We start from the raw sequence: 15,019 nt of genomic DNA, 5'->3' as shown, positions 1-15,019 counted from the left end.
CACTTGGTAGGAAATGGTTCATCCTTTTAATACCTAAACAAGCTTTTATCTTCGAATCTTATACTTTCCTAAATGTTCTTTCAAACAATGGGACAGAGTTCATTTTCAGGTGAGAATCTCAGCACACTGTAAGTATTTATTTAAAAATTATAAACAAGTAATAATGGTGTTCCTGTGGCTTTTAGTGACTTACTACACCACTAGTCCACTCAAAATTCAGGGAAGCGTTTAAACAGCCCATTCTGTCTCTATACACTGATAGTAGGACATCATAAAGAAAGATTATCACAGATCAAAAAGGCAAAAACAATTCAGCATTCAGGGGTTAAATTCTGTTTATTGTTTGCATCCTTTCATCATCACTGAGAAATTATGCCTAGAGGAGAAAAACGGATGTCAAAAAAATTAGAGATGAAAGATGACTAGTATTCTTACAGGATTCCCATTAAATCTGACACACACACAAAATGCACTTAGAAGTTAATGGGAGGGAATGAACTTTGCAAAAGATCAACTGAAGGGTGCTGTTGCAGAAACCCGTCATATAACTGCACTAAAGGCACTACGTCACATAGAGTAAACCTCTAGAACATTGCAGCATGGGTAAAAAGATACTATGGCCTTGAAGTAAGCTAATAAGCGACGACCTGAGAGTAGATACAACATAAAGTAGGTAGGCGGGGGCACTAAAGACCTTGCCTGAGGGTCCTCATTGGACAACTACAAACCACCAGTCTCCCATGCCAAAGTCAAAGGTGTTACTCAATAAGCTAACATAAAGAACTGAATTCATTAACTTCTATGGCATGATTTTATATTTTATTTTTAACTGTGCCAATATGTTGTATTGAATTCCTTCGCCTAAGTCTCTTATGTTGTTTTGTTTTGTGGGGTGTGAGCTTCTTTTATTTCTTGCCTTCGTCAGTGTTTACCACAGCAAACAAGCAACAGAAATAAGCCTGTGGAAACCAGTTTATGGCCTTCCTCCACACATGTTTGCAGTCTCTTTGTGAGGAGGCCAGGCTGGTAATGAGAGGTTATTACTTGGAGGAGAGAAACCCAGGCTTTCTATCTTCCTCCTCTCGTCTCGTAAGAGATCTTCATCTGTCTTTCTCATCTCTCTCTCTCCCTCTTTCTCTCTCTCTTTCTCTTTCTGTCTCCCTCTCTGTCCCTCTTTCCGTTTCTGTATTTACTTCCTGTTTTCCAAAGTTAGCCCTGGAAAATGTGATGCAGGTCTGACCTAGGGAGGGTGTTGAAGTATTTTGGACCAATAGAGGTGTTTTCCTGTTTGGCTGGGCTAAGTGATACGCCTACTGCCCACACTGGTCCAGCTGGGCTTGACACTGGAATATTTCAGGTGCTGGCTGATGGCAAAACATCTGCTCAACAACAAACCCTCTGTCCATTTGTGTTTTGTTTCCATTTTTGACAGTTGTCCATCTCTGATATGAATATTGATGATCACAGTTCTGAGGAAAATGTAGTTTTTGGAACAGAATTGCAAAATGTGCAAAACAAAAGCTGTTAAATGTCTGGATGGAATATCTTTTTTCTTTCAACTCTGCATATCAATCAAACAGAAAATATATGAACAAACATTTATGCTGTTGAAGTGGACTACAGCAAGGCCAACGAATCTGGACCAGCTTCGAGGACAGCTGATTTGATGAATCACTTCATTATTATGTCCGTACTCCCTGTTTCTCACTGTGTGTGTTTTTCAGAGGGTCAGGCAGCATGGCAGACGGGGAGGAGGTGATGAGCCAGGAGGACTGGAAGGAGAAGTGTGTGGTTCTGGAGGCACTGCTCATGAAGTTCAGAGTGCAGATCATCAAGATTCGAGAACTTACTGCAGACAAGGTTGGTCCGAGGAAATTCGTGATTTTAAATATCTTGAGACCAAAGCAGCCAGTTTATGATTCATGTGGTGCCAGTCTGAATGTTGTGTGAGTCAGGAAATGTAGAGGAAAACTTCTTTACAGGTGAGAAGTTTGCATTACAGTTAGTAGCTCCTCACTCAGAGGACATTAACTGAAGTGGTAGAGAACTTACTTGGCGTAGGAGACGTAGCGGTACTGATGCATCTGTCCTCCAAAAGAGTTAAGGCATGTAGTGGTTATTACTGTCAACTCACTGTCAAGTTCTGGATCTGAACTTGCTGGTCGGCTGGGTTCTTTCTGTGAGAAGTTTGCATGTTCTCCCTCTGCCTTCATGGGTTTTCTCCGGATGCTCTGCTTTCCTCTCATGGATATGTATCATAGGTTAATTCATGATTCTAAGCTGACTGTAGATGGTTGTATGTTTCTGTGTGTTGGCCCTGTTATGGACTGATGACCTGACCAGAGTGCATCCCTCCTTGCAGTCATTGGTAGCTGGGATAGACTCCAGCCCATGGAAAACTCTCATGACACACAACATCTCCACTATGTTAGACTGTCAGACATAATTATAAATTGAATGAAATATAGATCATTGACCACAGCTCCAATACAGTTTGTTTGCAGAAAGATCTGAACACACGTTTGGGAAGAATCTACTGATCAAAATGCTTTGAACTGGCTTGTACAATGCAAATCGGTCAAATAATTCAGTAGTCTGGAGGTCTTTTGGCAGAAAAGTAGACAATTTTGCAAGATGAAACGCACGTGATCACTTTTATTTTTGGAATAAACTTGGTGTAAGATTGGAGCCACATTGGAGCTGTTACTGCTGTTTCCTTAGGGAGTTTGTTTAACCTGCAGTATTACGCTTGACATTTAATGAGCCCCTACAGCTAAACTCACCATGCATTAACGAACGTTATAATGTCCATATGGTATTGATTTATATGGTAGAAGACGCATCATGAGCAAAAAGATGTAGTCAACACCCTGCCTGAGCATTTCCACTGTGAAGCTAGAGTGTATCAATGAGTCCAAAAACACAGATTCCAACTTCCAGGGTTTCATATTTAACAAATTTACAGAACTAATATTGTTAAGTAGTTTCATTGTGCTTGAGAAAATTCATAAATGAGTTGGTGTGCTTGAGCTGCACTGATTCTAGGGGTGTGGTAAGATAAAGGTGTGGACTTTATAATTACATTGAAGCTACTTTAGAATGTGAAGGGTTTTTTTAAACTTATAAAGATGTCATTTTAATGCACAGATGTGGGTTTGTAGGGGTTTAGTCAATGACTGGAGAGAGACTTTTCTGCTGCCTTAGCATTAATAGTTCATTATTTCCCATTTATTGCCTCGTTAGATCATCCTAACAGTCGTTAAAATTATTCCTGTTGCTGAGATGAAGACAGAATTAGCTCAGTGTAAAGCAAGTTCAGCTCTTCCTTGAACTGGTCACCATACAAAGCAGATGTTAATGTGATGTTTTCCATCAACTGGTTATCTACAGGCTCTTCTTCTCAGCCCCGACATAAAATAGACTGAATGAGATGGACACAATGGAAAAACCAAAAGGCCTTTGGGTGTCAGACATAATCGTAATCATAATAATTGTTACTGTATGTGGAAATAAAGTTTAGTTTAGGTCAGCAGTGACACTTTTAGAAACTTTCACCACATTGTCTGACAGATGATCACTGGAAAGATTTGGATGCTGCACCAAAGACGGCCCTCAGAAGTACAAGAACACATCCTCGTTCAAGCAGAGAGTTGTGGAGTGTCTGGTGGGTACAGAGCCGGCCTTCCCTCCCAGCCGGCCGGCACTGGGCCGGCCCAAACTGCTCAGTGGCCTAGATCTAAAGCTGCTCTCCAGGGATGCTGATTAGAGCTCTAATGTAAACAGCAGTCTGACCACAGGGCTCCACCACGCACTGCATGATGGGATTGACCCAGCTCCAGTCAATTACAGAGTCGAAGTAAGCTCAGCTGGACAGCAAAACAAACTCCCGGAAAGACTTGGAAGAAAGATTGGCTTTGGTGGGGGGTTTTTTCAGCCCACGTAGCACATGTGAACGTCTCGGCTGCATATTTTTGGCTGTGTCTATTCTATTTGACAGGTTTAAAGCATTTTTTTCACTCAGTACTATAAAACTCACTGTTGAAGTCAAAATAACATACACTCTGTTTCTGTGCTTTAGATTGCTTACTAAATCTTAGTTTAGTGTTTTAGAGCTTGGTTGTCATGTCTCTCTTTCGTTCCCAGCAAGACAAAAATATATTTTTCTTTCTTTGCTTCTCCCGCTTCTACTTACTATATAAACATAAATTGATCACCTTTGATTTGCCTTGCAAAAATTAAGTGGGGAACACAAACTTTATAAGATTTACAAGAACTGAGAGTTGGAACAGTGTTTACTTTTCTATCTGGGGACATCAGGGAGACTTGTCCCAGACCACGTGAGCAGTCTTGATGATAATAACAGAGCCTTTTTGGTCTTACATTATTGAATATTTAATACCCCAAAAGCAGTACTTTAAAGTCATTTTTTGGCTTACAGTAAGCCAGTGCAATGATTTGAGGAATGGACTAGACATTCCTGATTATAGTGAGGATGGCAGTAATTGAGTTGAAGCCATGCTTGTTTGAAATACTTTTTTAAAGTTGACATCACCAAATCAAGGCTGTTACCCTGCACTAAACTGCCCTGTTCAGGACCCTCTAATATGTGGTCTGTGTGTTTTTCCTCAGTCTGATGAAGAATAGCAGTAATCCTTTAGTCCTTATCACATACAGAGGATCACTGGTTTAATTTCCCAGAGTGTCCAGAGTTCAGTCAGAGTTCAGCAGTCTTTCTCAAGGACCAGTCCGGATAAGAATGTATTTTAACCAAACCTGGCAACCACAGCTCTAATACACTGATATTCAGGTGTTTCTTTGTTGTTGCTGTTGGTTTTTTTTTTTGATATTGTGATCAGATCACATTAAATTTGATGGTTACCGTGGAATGAATAAGCATCTGTAAATTCTTTATTACATTCAAAGTAGTTTCATTGTATCTGTCATGTCAGATGTGAAAAAAGCAGGTCAGTAAATGTGGATTTTTAATAGACAGCTGTAATGAGCCATATACTGCTATACGTGCTTCAATTCAGCTGTCTTTAGGTCAGATATTCTTAGCATGGAAGTTCAATCGCAGTATGTCAGCTACATTTGGTCCACTGGTCAAATTCCCATGTAGTTCTTTTATTCATCTGGGTTTGCTGTAGAATGACTGGTCACCATGTTGATGCTATGAGCTCATCATGTTAACATTCAGACCCCTGCTGATGTGTTTTTTTCGCCACTGTGGCTCCCACTGCCTCAGCCAGAGTTTGTTGTTTTAAAGCTGTGTGGGGGCGGATGTACGTCACTACAAAATCCCCCTTAGGTCTCACTTTGGAGATCGACGCTTTAAAGGATGGCGGGTTAAAAGAAGTCATTTCAAATGCTGATTCATACTTCTGCTGAGGCCTCTGGTGCTGAAAAAACTGTGGTAACAGGTCACCGATGCCACAGCAGAATAAGCATATAAAGGATGGAGTGAAGTCTGTGTGTGTTATAAATGTATGTCTCAGACTACAGGAGCTGTATTAAAGGCATTATGGAGGATGTTTTTTTTTTGTTTAATTTGTCAGATTCACATAAAATGAATATACTGACCTTTAGTGAACTTGTATGTATGGTCTCTAAAAGAATAGAAAATTAAAAAAAATAACTGTGGACGTGGCAGGACCTGAAAAACATCAGCCAATCAATGCGCTCGGACCGAGGCATTTGGTTTGCTCCCTTTCCTGTCAATCAAAAATCTTCCGGCTCAGGCCTAGTTACGTAGATTACGTACGCCTTGGACTTACGTGTTTTGTGTATGTGTTGCTTTGGTATAGCTTCGTAGTTAGCTGGCGACTTGTTTTGCTCATCTTTTTTTACATAATGGCAGATAAAGATCCAGAGGGACCCAGCCGTAAAAGACAACTTCACGAGTGCTACGCAAGTTTCTGGAGGGGGGCGTTTCTTCATAAATGTTAGAGGGGGGTGAGGGAGAGGTTGTATGTGCGCATGCGCATGCTACGTTCAAAGTCGTAGGAAATTAAATCACCTCTAATGCCTTTAAACACAATGTAATATGGGAATTACCTTATTATAGCTAAACAAAAGAGCAGCGCGAAGGTGCCGAGGTTAATAGTGTTACCTGTGGGAGGTTTTTGAAGGCGGTCTAGCTTCCTCCCACAGTACAGGGACACATGTCATAGGATGGATGGATGGCTGATACATTTCTGCAGTAGGCCCACAACTAATCAAATTCATAGATTTTGATTGAACTAAATCAAATTATTGATTTAGTTTTCTTGGTTAATCAATTCATTGTTTGGTCATTGAAATGTCAGAAAATGGTTAAAATCCTGATCAATGTTTCCCAAAGCCCAAGGTGACGTCCTCAAGTATCTTGTTTAACCTACAACCAAAAGATATTCAGTTCATGGTCCTAGCAAAGGAAACAAACTGAATTTTAGAACATTAAAGATGCTGCAGTCAGGATTCAGACTTTGTTTCCTTAAAAAATTACTCAAATCAATTAATAAATTATCAAAAATGTTTGCAATTAATTAATTTCATTGTTTACAGCTAATAAATTAATCAGCTCTACTTTGCATTACCTATAATATCCATCCATCCAGTGTTTGTGCCTTAAAAGCAAATACCTTACTAGCAGATCATGAATTTACACTCGCTAACCTCATGCTACTTTGAAACAATAACCTTTGCTTTACAATGAAATAAGGCTGTCTTACCCAACTGGCAGACTCTGTACTGCTTCTTCTTTGAAAAAAAAAGCCGATTAAACATGTTTAGCATATTTTTTTAAGAAGTGTTTGCTTTGAAGAACGTCCCCAGGCAATTTCCTGATTTCCATGAAAACTCACACTTTTATTCATGTGCTAACATAACTCCACAAGAGTTTTCTAGTCATCAATTAGCCTTTCAACATGATTAGCTAACACAATGTAGCATTAGAACACAGGAGTGATGGTTGCTGGAAATGTTCCTCTGTACCCCTATGTAGATATTCCATTAAAAATCAGCCGTTTCCAGCTAGAGGATTCATTTACCACACGAACACAATGTCTAGACTGGATTTCTAATTCATTTAATGTGATAAAACTTAAGTTTAGAAATGTTTTTTAAAAATATATTTTCTATGAGGACATTTCTACATGTTCCCCAAACTTTTCAACAGTAATATATAAACACTAGAAATAATTCAGAATTCAAAGTTACTTTGAAATTTTAACTGAATCAACATGAGTCTGGTTAGACTTGGCAAATTGCTGAAATCCTAGAAAGCCTGAATCAGGTGGGGATGGAGAGGGAATGAGGGGAAGAAAAAGAAAGCCATAAAAAAATGAATCCTTGTATAAAGGTTGAATTGCCCAGGGGAGGAAATACTCAGTTTAGTAAATAGTGTGTGTGTGTGTCTTGCACAGGAAGTAAGTCTGCCAACTGAAGCAGTCAGTTATTCTGTGCATGCACGTGTATGCATGAAGGTCAAGTCAAATTCATTTATAAACTGTTTTCAGCGTAGAATTTGCACAAAAGTGAAAACTCACGTTGTATGTGTGGGCGCAGCTATTCAGGAGGGATGTTAGTTTTGGCCTGCCGGGCCTCCAGCTGTAACAGTCGGCTATACATCTCCGGGTGGAGACAAAGAGACCATGTGTGTTATATTTTCAGTGATTCTGTCAGCCTTTCACCTAATACACAGGCCTCTTCTAGTCTATATCTATCCACTTATGTGTCTCTGTGTTTTGAAAAAATATGACTCCCGTCCCTTCAAAGGAAACCTTTAGAAGATTTAGTGAGATAGAAAAAAATCCAATATGTTATGCTTTTACCTTCATTTTGAATTATTTTAAAAATAGCAATGACATACATAAGGGCTGTCTACGTAAGTGCAGTGATGAGGTACTTGCACTTCACTGTTATGCTACTTTATATCTCCATTCTGCTACATTTCAGGGAAATACTGTACAGTTTTTAGTTACATTTCAGGTGAGGATTTGACACAATGAACAAAATACCAATGAGTTAGTAGTTGTTTTCACAGGTCTCGTCATGATTAAGGGCTCCACCAAATAGTGTCTCTTCCCAGTTAACCTCCCACATGATTTCAAATATCTCACCAGAAATCAGATTAGAGAAAAAGTCCATCCATCCATCCATTCTCTATACACCGCTTTATCCTCACTAGGGTCGTGGGGGGTGCTGGAGCCTATCCCAGCTGACTCGGGCGAAGATAGGGGACACCCTGGACAGGTCACCAGTCTGTCACAGGGCTACATATACAGACAGACAATCACACTCACATTCACACCTACGGGCAATTTAGAATAACCAGTTTACTTCAGCATATTTTTGGACTGTGGGAGGAAGCCGGAGTACCCAGAGAAAACCCACACATGCACAGGAAGAACATGCAAACTCCATGCAGAAAGATCCCAGGCCCAGGACGGGATTTGAACCGGGGATCTTCTTGCTGCAAGGCAAAAGTGCTAACCACTATGTCACTGTGCAGCCTGAGAAAAAGTCCTAAATAGTGAAATCAGATTTATGTGTCAGAACTTAGCTTTTTCTTTTTCTTTCCTTTACCTTTCATTGATTGCTTAGATTTATCTGCTGTCCCTTCAGATTAATCTGGATATAAACTACTTCAAACCTGCTGCAGTTACAAGAACAACATGCTGCTGACACACTGATGCTACATTTAACTACATTTTACTGTTAATACTTGCGTACTTTAGCTTTTTATGCAGAATTTTTAGTCGTATTGGATCATTTTATTGATACTTTTACTTAATTACAGCAATGCTTCTTCTACCAATGGTGAGATATCAGAAGTTATACACTGAAATGAATGTCCTAGATGTTGATGTAGCTGTTATTCATCGTTTATCAGCTTCAGTGAGTACAGATTACTTTCTGACTCTTGCACCCTAATGCTATTGAGGTCACTTTTTTTGTTTCATTTATCCGTCCATCCATCCATCCATCCATCCATCCATCCATCCATTATCTATACACTGCTTGATCCTCATTAGGGTGGTGGGGGGCTGGAGTCTATCCCAGCTGACTGTCTGGGGCACCCTGAACAGGTCACCAGTCTGTTACAGGGCTACATATACAGACAAACAATCACACTTACATTCACACCTACAACCACTTTAGAATTACCAGTTAACCTGAGCATGTCTTTGGACTGTCGAACAAGCCGGAGAAAACCCACACATGCACAGGGAGACCATGGAAACTCAATGTAGAAAGCCAGGACATGAGCCGGGGATCTTCTAGCTGCAAAGCGAAAGTGCTCACCACCAAGCCACTGTGCTGCCCCTTGTTCCATTTACAAAAAGCTGAAATAATTTTATAAAACAGCTAATAGAGTGACCAGTACTTTTTTTGGCATCAATGGAGTTCTATGGCACAGAGCAATAAGACTTATCTAGGTAGAATTTGACTCGATCTTCTCTTTTAGGAGGGAGCCTACGCTGTATAGTATACCTCACATACACTGTACATAAAGTGGAAACCAAAACCACAAAGGGTGGAGTGCCATATTCTGGTATGGTCTTCCAGTCTGATTGATTCCACTTTTAGAAAGCGGCAGAATACACTCCTGTGTGCTGGGTGGGGTTTACTATTCACATGCACTAATTGCGTATCAGACACAATCAAGAGGGTCATAAACAGCATGAAGCCCTTCACCTCGGATGTCGCACGATAATAAAGAGGGATAAAATCTCGCAGTGACAAAGTCAGACAATGTTTCTCAGTCTAAGTATCACACACACCTACCCAGACCTTCAACGCTACACACAAACATCCGCTTGCAATTTTGGTCTCCAGCTGCCCAGTCACCACCACATAGATGCCTACAGCTAACCTTAAAATATTTGGACTTTTTCGTGCCCTCAACACAGATGTTGCTTTTCTTCACATGTGCCTATCTCTGTTTGAATGTGTTTGTGTGTGTACAGCTACGTCCTTGTATGCCTGCCCTGTGTGTCAAAGGACACTGCAAAAACTCAAACTCTTACCAAGTCCATTTGCCTTATTTTTTAGTAGAAATGTCTCATCCCGCTCAATGTGAGATAAATTCATTTAACAAGTGGCATTTTAGCAAGATGAAGGGACTTGTTTTAGGACAACGCATCTTAAATATCTCGTTAAGTCGAACAATCCTGAAATTATCTTGTTTTGAGTTGAATTTTACAAGAAAACTCAAAGTAAGTTTAACCCTGGTGTCGTCCTGGGGGTCAAATTGACTCATTTTAAAATTTGAAAATGTGGAAAAATTATTTTCACAGTGGAACCTGATGTCTACATTTTCAACATTTTTGGGAAATCTTTGAACATTTTTTGCTAGAAATAAAGAAATGTTAAAAAAATGTTTCTGAAAAACATTCACAAAAAATCAACCAAAATCAAGCAAAATTCGCTGGATTTTGGTTGATTTTTTTTGTCAATTTTCTTAAAGAAAATATTAGAAGTTTTACTGATATTTACGTAATCACTTTAGATATTTTTAGGATTTTTTTTGGAAGATTTTTCCTCATTATTAAAAAATATTTGCAAGAATTGTTTTGCCAAATTTGACTTTGAAATAAAACTTTTAAGCAAAATTTTTAAGGAATTATTAGAATTTTCTTCCTGAAGGATTTGCACAATTTTCAGAAATTTGGGGAAGTTTTTTGCTGTTTTTTGGGATTTTTTTCAGACAAGGAAATAATATTTTTTTTGCCCATGAATGAAGACAGCAAATAGACCCTTTATTTGTTTACAAACATTGTGACGTTTTTTGTGGGCGGGGCTTATGCTGGAGGCAAAAGCCGAGTGAGAAGTCAAGCAGGACTGGGAGTATATAGTTTGCGCTGGGAGTTTGCACTGCAAACTCGAGCATTTTTAACCCGTTAAACTTAAGTGTACCGCCGGCGGTACACTTACTAATTTGCATAGGAATTTAAAGAATGTCCGAAGGCTGCAAACGCGATTATACAAACACTATACGCCGATGGAAAGCTTAGATTCTCATGAATCTGCCGGTATAAACCACTTTCAGATGTGATTACCACAGCAGATAATATAAACACATTTGTCCGACAAACAACCAATATCCATCCATCCTTTCTCTGTACACGGCTTCAACGCACACAGCGCGACTCATTATTACACACAGATGAAAATATTCCACAAAAACGGCCATAAGCTAACCTTGGTCATCCAGACAACACAAGCCAGTAAACTATTTTGTCCAAAACATATCTTGAAGTCGGTATATAATCCACGAATCGGTCGTTTTCAAGGAAATGCACCTCGCGATGCGCGTCCAATATTCCCTGTATTTCTCGTCATATTTAACGGGTTATTGTTTTTGATTGTATTTTTTTCTGTGTCTTGTTGTGTCCTTGTTCTTATGGTGTGTGTGTTTGGACCCAGTGTCTGGAATAAAGCTGAACTGAATTGAATTGAATATTTTTTATTTACAAATAGAATATTAGCGATTTTTTGTACTGAAAATGGCTGGAATTGACTGCAGCTGATCGTCTCTGTCCAGTCTTTTCGCCTCAGTGCATTTAACCACAACTGTCTTCGTTCCCTCTGAGCACGAGTGTTCGGTGGAATCCTATAAAACTTTAATTTGCGTTCGCCAATGTCATTCCTCCTATTCTGGCATCCAAAAACACAGCAGGACGACATTTTAGAAAAGTTGATAGAGCCTAGTCCCTCAGTCTTTCGCCTTTCTTTCCGGCCGCAGGCTGCCTCTTTTGCCTCCAGCTAAAGCTGTGACGTCATTCGTGACGTGGGTCATTAAAGGGTCTATACGTCTCAAATTTGGAGATTACATAAAAGCAAAAATGTGTTTTTCAATGAACAAACCACAATTTTTTTAGCATGTCTGACTTATTTTAAGCTTGATAATCCCGGTAAAATATAGCTTAAAATAAGTTTTCCCAGCTAATTTTAAGATCTCAATATTCTAAGTATCATATCTTATTTAAAGAAATCTTACCAAGCTATTTTCACTTGTTCTATTAGCAGATTTTTTTCACTTATTTCAAAGTAAAAAGTTCCTTGAAATACGTTTTGTTTTTTTTTCTTGTTTTGAGAGGAGCATTTGTCCGGTGTAGTCTCTCTGCTTGTGTCTCCTTTTAATTTTATTATAAACATATTTGACAATGATCACATCCTAACAATACACCTCTAGGGTGCCGGTTTGCGTTTTTGTCGGGGAATAAGTCCTAAATGTGAATATATTGGGTGGCATTAAACTGCAGGTAAGCGGTGTGGGTTCCAGCCTACAGAGAGAGGCTTTGTGAGCTGGCTGCCTGGCCTGCGGATGGAGCGATGGGGGAGGGATGGATGGAGTTCAGGGGGAGGTTGGCCACAGAGCCGTCAGTTGTGGAATTCCAGGAATGGAAGTTGAACTGATTTTGGATCTGAGCAGGGAATGCAGAGGTGATAGAGCATGGTGGAGGCAGAATGAGGAGGAGGAGAGGTCACGTGTCTGGGTGCGTCAGGCCTCGAGTCAGTGAAGCAGCAGGAGCACTGGTATTGTGTGTGAGCACAGAGGGCAGGCAATGAGGCATAACTCTTAAAACTACCACACTGCCAGCCTAAGCCTCTTGCTGGTCATCCCAAATGAGCTGCACAGGATACGACACAAGCATCCACACTGGAAAAAATGCCCCTCTCAAAAAAAGAAAAAAAAAACTTATTTCAAGGAACTTTTAATTTGAAATAAGCGAAAAAATCTGCCAACAGAACAAGTGAAAAATGGCTTGCTAAGATTTCTTGAAATAAGATATGATATTTTGAATATTGAGATCTTAAAATTAGCTGGGAAAACTTCTTTTAATCTATATTTTACCAGGACTGTCAAGCTTAGATGTCTTAAACCTCCTGTTGTCCTCATTTACGGCACCAGAAAATATCGCTGCTTTGTCTGAAAATAATCCAAAAATTCAGCAAAAAAATTCCCCAAATTTAAAAAAATTTGCAAAATCTTCAGGAAGAAAATCTCTTTAAATGTTTCCTTTAAAAGTTTTATTGAAAAAAATCACAAATTTGGCAAGGAAGAAAAATTTAAAAAATGAAAAATATATAAAAATTGTAAATATTTTCAAAAAATGAATAAAAATCTTCCAAAAAACCCTAGAAATATCTCGTGATTACATATATATCAGTAAAACTTCTAATATTTTCTTTAAGAACATTCAGAAAAATATTTTCAAAAAATGAATAAAAATCTTCCAAAAAAATCCTAGAAATATCTAAAGGGATTACATATATATCAGTAAAACGTCTAATATTTTCTTTAAGAACATTCAGAAAAAAATCAACCAAAATCCAGCGAAATTCGCTGGATTTTGGTTGATTTTTCTCTGAATGTTCTTAAAGAAACATTTGTTTTAACATTTCTTTTTTTCCACCAAAAAATGTTCAAAAATTTCCCAAAAAAATTTGAAAATGTGGAAGTTTTCACAGTGAAAATATATATTTTTTTTTTCACATTTTTAAACTTGAAAACAGGTCAATTTGACCTGCAGGATGACACCAGTTTTAAACAAGATCATTTCAAGATTGTTTGACTTAACAAGATATTTAAGATGCATTGTCTTCAAACAAGTCTCTCCATCTTGCTGAAATGTCACTTGTTAAGTGAATTTGTCTTAAATCAAGTGGGATGAGACATTTTGACTAAAAATAAGACAAATGGACTTGGTAAGATTCAGAGTTTTTTGCAGTGCAGGTCTGATTCATCCTACATATATAACATAGAGAATGAGGAAAACATACAAAATTGCACACATGCTCTGATGCACAGGAGAGGATCATCATCATCAGACATGTGTTTATGTTTTTTTATATGTTGTTATGTCTGGTGTGTGTGTGTGAGAGTGTGTGTGTGTCGTCTCCAGCTGTAACCTACAGTATACATGCCCTGTAATTAACATGCTTTTTGTGCCAGATGCTATATCTGTTATTGAGAGAGGCACATGTGGTTTCTTTTGTGGCACAGCAGAGGATCTATATCCAGAAGAGAGGGAGAGTGTGTGTGTGTGTGCATTTGTGTGTGAAATACATTGACCGCTTTCACGTCTGCTTTTGATCTGAACATGCATTTAGGTCTGCTTGGTGAGTGTGTTTTCTTGAGAGAAATTCACCTGTGTCATCAGAAACAGATTAAGAATGTTTGTTATATCTGCTACTGTTCTGATACAATGAAATCTCTTCATATCAAGATGTGAAAGTGTGCAGATTCAGTTGTCCAAACACCGTATCAAATAAACTGCAGTCAATTCCCATCCCAGGTGTGGACATACAGTAGCATAATCCTACAGAATGTTCGAATCGAAATCTCTCTGTAAACTGTCAAATGGAACGGTGGCTGTGTAAAGGTCTCGCTTCCTCTTTGGTCCTGAAAACGTTGTGCAGTGGAAACAGTGAGGGTGTGGCTGCCTTTGGACGGAGCTGAGTCCACTTCTTCTGGTCTCTGGGAGTTACCAGGAGCAGAGGAAAACTGGAGCTTGGCCACGGCGTGCTCCAACAGCTGCATCCACAGTGAGGCTAAATACAGTTGTCGCTCTTCACAGCGGTTTGCGCTCAGTTTGAATATGACAACAGCAACTGCATTAAAAAGCCCTGCCAGTGAAACTGAAGTTTTCGTCGTGGTAACAATACCATGTGGTGTCTATCATGTGCTAGAAGACACATCATGAGTGAAATAATTAGTCCTCGTCATGGCAGAGTATTTCCAGATTGAAATTAGTGAAGCAGTTACAGTTAAAAAAAAAAAACATGGATTGAAACAAATTGAAGGAACCAGTTCTGTCCTTTTGTATAATTATTGTTTTTCCAATTTCCCAATAGCACAATTTGCCATTGTGTATTGTGTAGTATTTTCAGTGTTTGAGCAGAGTCATAGATGAGCTGCTATGTAGCTCGACACACTGTAGAGGAAGCAACAGTGTAGAGTTACATCTAATCTACAGAGATGAGTTTATAGTTAATAAATCATTTACTTTAATTCAAGACTTAATCATAT

The 15,019-nt window shown here is 39.0% G+C and overlaps 1 protein-coding gene across 1 annotated transcript in view; it reads left to right on the top strand.

Moving 5' to 3' along the window:
* plekhh2 (pleckstrin homology domain containing, family H (with MyTH4 domain) member 2) overlaps positions 1–15,019 on the top strand; it is a 44,127-nt gene that overhangs the window by 659 nt on the left and 28,449 nt on the right. Inside the window, 1 exon segment of the mRNA XM_022192108.2 lies at positions 1,725–1,860. Within this exon segment, the coding sequence (XP_022047800.2) occupies positions 1,738–1,860 (123 nt within the window). The 5' untranslated portion in view covers positions 1,725–1,737.

This window comes from Acanthochromis polyacanthus, chromosome 15 (assembly GCF_021347895.1).
Source record: "Acanthochromis polyacanthus isolate Apoly-LR-REF ecotype Palm Island chromosome 15, KAUST_Apoly_ChrSc, whole genome shotgun sequence".
Classification (NCBI taxonomy): domain Eukaryota; kingdom Metazoa; phylum Chordata; class Actinopteri; family Pomacentridae; genus Acanthochromis; species Acanthochromis polyacanthus.
The sequence above is the reverse complement of the archived record's forward strand: the minus strand, read 5'-3'. Positions and strand labels throughout refer to the sequence as shown.